Raw genomic sequence first — 5957 nt, 5'->3', positions numbered from 1 at the left:
CCTTTCAGTACATTTGTTTTTACTATTTTATCAATTTAAATGTCAATATATTATACAGCATAGCGAACATTCAGACTCCAAAAGCCTAATAGGATATGAGAATTGAAAGCCGTTATTAGTGGGCGTTGGCTTACATATTTAAGTAATCAATCCGGCGACTCCTATTATTTTCCATCAAGCGAAAACTTCTCACATTAAGTAATATTAACTATCAATAACCATACACAATAGATGGTCAATATTTAATAATGTTACTTAATTCAAAGTATAAACTAGTTTCTTCATCCGCAAACAGGTCCGCTTAGGTTACTTGGGATTCTTCGGCTTGTCTCCACATAGAGGAACCCTGAAATACGGCTAATCCTACAGAATGCCTTGCTCACTTATTATATTAACTGGAAAAAAATGTGACCCACTGTCACGTAGGGCTACTAATTTTGGTTAATATCTATTAAACTAGTCTAATTTTAAATAGTTAGTGTAGTCGAATTTAATTGAAGTTGGGTATTGCTCATAACCAGCCCATAATATTTACCTCAACAGGTTGTATAGCCTATGGAAGATTAAGGATACAAAGCTACACACTAAACACATTACATATATTTGTTAATACACTGTGCACTTTTATATTGACTGCGTGACTGATACGCCACCTTTTACTCTTCTTTTCACCAATATTGCAAACTACGGTGTCGATATGCATTTGTTTATGGGCGCAACTACTATATTTCCACTAGGATAAGTATTTGATTATCAGTTCTGATAATTATTTCTTAATCATTGTCAACGTGACTGCCCACCTCAGTCTAACACGTGACGTTAAATATATAGGAATGGTCCATATTTAAAAAAGCATTGGCCTACCAAAGGGTAAATAAAAAATTATCTTAAGATGGATATTGTATTTATTAAAATAGTAAATAAATGTTTTGTTTTACCCATTGGCAGTTGAGTGCATGCGACTGAGAGAAACAGGCTTTCTTGTTTTAATCGGCTCGTGCAAGGCGCTTCCGCCAGCAATTTTGTCGCGGGTAGTCTGTAGGCTATTTCAGGACTATATGGCTTTATTGTTCTTTTTAAAAAATCTTGTTCAGAACTATATTGATTTGTTGATCAACTTAGGCTAATGTTCCTATAAATATGAGTCTATACGGTTCTAAACTACTAGTATGAAGAAGATTAGCTATACACATTTCTGCTTACTGGAATATGCAGTGGCCTAAAATTAGGCTACTACAATTCGTACAAAATAATTTGTTTAAATACCAGGCCCACTACTAAGCAACACTGTGCTCCATTATACAGAATATATCATTAAAACCATGTGGCGTTTCAAAGGCATTCTGTGAAGACATTTCGCACAGTGATCGTGGGCAGAATATTTTAAAGGTAGAATAATATCACAATGCAGTGACGGTTTAAAATTCCATTTCAATGATTTCTACATTAGCGAGCATAGAGAACATTTAAGACGATGTATTTCATTGATTTTATGGGGATGAATAAATCGTGCTCCTCACAGCTGCAACCCTATGGAAAGGAGGAAGGCCAGTCTTCATTTTCATCCACAGCTGAGTGCAGCAATGAAACACCATTCAGTTTGCGTTTAGTCGTTTTTTTTATTTTTAATCACAAATATATTAATGTATGTTGTTCCAAAGAAACGTATGCAGCGTGATACAACTAATCCGCGGACAATGACCGCGTGAAAACATGTTCCTCTGGACCCTGAATTGACAATTGACATTTAAAAGAAAATGATAGTCAGTCTTGGAGTGCGACTAGCTTATAGAAACCAGATTTAATTTGAAAAAAAAATGAAAGAATGCCACATAATCTTCATGTGCAGAATCAATATTTTGCAAGTATTGGTTTCTTTCAATTACACCGAACTGTATACACAATCAAGATATTGAAACAACATTTGCTAAGTATCTCACAACAGTATATTCTGTACACTCATAAATAGGCACACATTATAACTTGGCACAGTGGTAAAATATGGTTTAAATGCAGCGCTATGTTCCTGTTCACCTAATAATTCAGAATGAGAATGAAAGACAACTGACAGACAGACAGATGGAATAACACACCGAACAGTTCCGCACCAAAAGCAACAACCGATCTGCAGTCCACAATTGAGCTGCAACCTTCCTTAAAGAACGCAAATTCATTTACACACATGTACAAATAAGATGGTCAATATGGGTGGACCATCTAAACCAAACTAAACTTCATAACAGGCATGTTGCATATCTCTACATGTAACCCATTTTCGCCAGGATGTCTCAGTGTCAGTTGGTAGCGGAAGTTTCTGGTTCTTTACCCGCTTCCTTGCCCGCCTCTTTGCACTCCTCCTTTTGGCTGACATCCTTTCTGCTGCCCTCCTTGGCGGCTCGGTTGAGCGTCCCGTTCAGGAAACTCTCCGAGTTCTGCCGCTGGAAGTGCTTCCTGGAGCCCAGCAGGGAGGGGTTGTTGACCAGGGTGAAGAGGAGCAGCCAGCGTGCCCGTGCCCGCCTGGCGTTGGACACCTTGTTCGGCTTTTTGTCCTGCGCTACCAGCTGAATGCCTGTGAAAATACAGAGTGCGCAGTCAAGGCCATGTGCTTTGTAGTTGGGGTAAAGCCGAAAGCCCCCCCCCCCCCCCTCAATTGACAACCCTGCGACTGAGGAAGTTTTGTCGCAATGAAATGAAATGAGATGTAACACCTATATCCAACACTCACTACATTGGTTGTTAATGTACTAGTTAGAAAAGAAGGAATACTTTATTTATTAATACATTAACCCCCTAAGTCTCATTAAGTTACATTAACACTAGGTCAGGGCCGGTGTGTCTATTTATTTTTTTGCATTCATTTCTTTTTTCACGGTGCAATTTTCAATCACTATGGTAGCAGGATATACCGTTTCAAAGCGTTAAAACTCACGGTTCTATCTCTATAACCTGTTTAAAAATGCCATTGCTTTAACAACAATAGTTCCTTATTTTCTATACATGTTGGTGGCAAAACAAGATGGGGGGGTAATCAATGGTAATCAATCTCACTTGATTACCATGGCCCACCCATCCAAGAGCATAAAATAAATCTCTGCTCTGAGATACAATTAGATTCATATGTTGCAAATAAGCCCAGGGCCATATTTGATCTGGTGCAAGAGCGATGATTTCATAGTTTAAAACCTGTGATGCCAGGAAGGGTAGTATCAAAGCAGCTCCCCCTTCCTTGCTCCTACGTTGCAGACCGCTCTTCTTTCAGTGCCACAGGACTTTCAGAAACCAGCTGGAGGACCATGGACAGCCTCAGCCCCACTCACAGGCAGGGTGGTAGGTGGGGCTCAATGGCAATTATCACAGCTGCTACTCATTGCCTAATCACTGAGCTTTATAAAAGGCCTCATCCTCTTGCCTCTGGAACACACTGATTTTGTCACATTATTGCTGTATTGTAGCTTGGCCTGAAACTTCGTGGACACTTCATGGTTTTACACTATTTTCCGTTCTCATTTTTTGCTAATCACTTTCATTGCTTCGGGCTGATGAACAAACAATTCAGTCAGCCATTTTCCCAAGTTTGTTTTGGCAGTTCACCAATGAACTCAGTGAGCACCTCGCCCAGCTCTGTGTCACAACCCCCAGACCACGCACACGTAAAATAAACTGTCACCAGCAGTGCCGCTCCAGGGGCTTCGCTGTCACTTGTGCACAGAGCGTGCAAGGATGCAGCTTCCTGTCACCTTCAGTTAGGATTCCACGGACAGAAGCCCCATATTGGCTCTGGGTTCGGGCCTGGTTCAGTGCTCTCCACATACTTCGCTGCAGCTGGATTTTTAAAAGGACAAACCGGGCTTGGCTATAATGTAGACTGCATAGATGTGGGCATCCATGCTGTTGCTTAATTCATGTTTAATTTAATTCACTCCTTCACAAGGCAGAGCAATTGTGTCTGCTCACGTGCCAGGAGCGGGTCACTGTTTTATAGACTGCTGATTATCTGTGGTAGAGCCAAGGATAGCACCAACACACACACATACACACACACACAGACACAAATTATATGATGTGATTCATGGGATTACTCAATAAGGATTGCAATGTCACCCTGCGATGTAATAGACTGTGTAATAATGTAATCACATTTCTAAAAGGCAAGGCAATAAAATCCATGCAAATTAACGAACTGACCATCCTCTGCATCACGCATTTTTTGACCAGCGCCGCCCTCCTGGCCGGCTGACTGTAACAGCATCCCACAGAATGCCTTCATCACAGGATGAGACTGGCTGACCTCAATCTTCAGGTAATGGGCATAACAGCGGTAGCCTATACGAGGTGACAGGGAGGAAGAGATAGGAAGAGAGACAGGAATGGAAAATAAGAAAAATGTGTGAGTTAAACCAGGAGAGAAGCAATCTGCATTTAGATTATGGCAAGCACTGGCAAACCTATAGAGTAATAATACCACCATAGATGCATATTACCAGTGGGCTTTCCGCCATTATTGCTGGTTATCATTATTGCGTCTGTTTCTAGTCAGTGCAATTACGGTCTGCTAGAAATGGAGTCATGGAGATGTCCAATAAATTGTAAATGGAGTCTATGCTTGAGGCGAGTTTTGCATACAGCATTGGCAAAGTGGATAAGAGGCACATTTCTATGCAATGTTTCTATGATGCATTTATTCGGTTAATGAGGCAAAATGCTTGGCAGCACAGAGCCGGCTTCTGCTGCCAGTGAAGCTATCCATTAACGCTAAGGTGCCAATTAGTTTTACACAGCCATTTTATTAAAGGACTATTATATCCTGTTCTGATGCAGGTGATGCAGCTTGCATCTCAAATCAGCTTGCATCTCAAAGTGTTTCAAGACAAATACATAATACATGATCATGGCACTTTCAATGATTATGTAATGCACTTTAACAGTGTAGTCTGACAGACCATTGCATTATGGCATTGGTGGTGTTTGTTCCACTGGTACACTCCCCGATAGAGAGACAGTGGAGCTACATTTTTGGAGGATAACATTTTCCAAATGTATCCTGTAAGTACAGTAATGTTCTCTGTGGTTACAAATGAATATGTTTTCCAAACAAAAAAGGCATAAATTACTTATACGTATATTGCTCGCTAGGGGTATAATTTCATACACCTATAGGGGACCACCCCAGCATTTGTACCTTTTTAGGCATTTTTCCTACCTCTATTTCTGAGAGTGTAGACTGAGGTTAGACTCACCAGGGTCAAAGGCCTCCACTCCCCGGTTGAGTAGGCTGATGTCCAGGCGTCCCAGGTGGACAATGTTAAAGACGGCCGTGATCAGCATCCTCCACACACCCAGCAGCACTCCCACCAGGACGTTCACAGGAAATAATAGGTAGGTGAGCAGGAACAGACCGCTCCTGTTTAGGGGGGTTAAACCACCATTCAGTCCTCACTGTGAAGTATACATCATCTACACATCATCCAAACAAGGCTTTGTAAAGGTGTAGTTTCCTCGCAACAAAAACCTTTCTTATAAATCAGTCTGCTGCCTCATATCATTAAGAAATATTTTATTTAACTAACACAAGGTTATCAATCTCACACTTTCGTGAACGCACGAAAACACATTTGTATACATTTGCTGCCAAAATGTAAGGACAACAGCATTCAATTGGCACTTTATGTCCACAATCAGGATATTCCATTGCGAATGATGATAATTTGCTAATAGCAGTGGAGCACAGTATCAAAATGAAATGGAGGCTACCTGTTGTCCAAGTCTCTGGTCCCTGCATCCTTTTTGATGAAGGCAAACCTGGCTGTTATGTGCTGAATGAGCACGACCAGGAACAGGGTCCAGAAGGGCCTACAGCAGAAAACCAGGAAAGGATTCAGATCACCGACCACATCCCAGATATAGTCACAGCACAAACAAGGAAGGTTGGATAACAAAGTGGGAAATATATCCTATAT

General features: G+C 41.0%; 1 protein-coding gene across 1 annotated transcript in view; it reads right to left on the bottom strand.

The window, feature by feature from the left end:
- Nucleotides 1–1619: 1619 nt before the first annotated feature.
- stra6 (signaling receptor and transporter of retinol STRA6) overlaps nucleotides 1620–5957 on the bottom strand; it is a 17941-nt gene continuing 13603 nt past the window's right edge. The window contains exons 14-17 of the mRNA XM_061221240.1: nucleotides 5752–5850; nucleotides 5238–5401; nucleotides 4186–4323; nucleotides 1620–2569 (exon numbers count right to left, since the gene is read on the bottom strand). Of these exons, the coding sequence (XP_061077224.1) occupies nucleotides 2295–2569; nucleotides 4186–4323; nucleotides 5238–5401; nucleotides 5752–5850 (676 nt within the window). The 3' untranslated portion in view covers nucleotides 1620–2294. The remainder of the gene's footprint in view (nucleotides 2570–4185; nucleotides 4324–5237; nucleotides 5402–5751; nucleotides 5851–5957) is intronic.

Source organism: Conger conger, chromosome 15 (assembly GCF_963514075.1).
Source record: "Conger conger chromosome 15, fConCon1.1, whole genome shotgun sequence".
NCBI lineage: Eukaryota > Metazoa > Chordata > Actinopteri > Anguilliformes > Congridae > Conger > Conger conger.
This window is presented reverse-complemented; position numbering and strand designations above follow the sequence as displayed.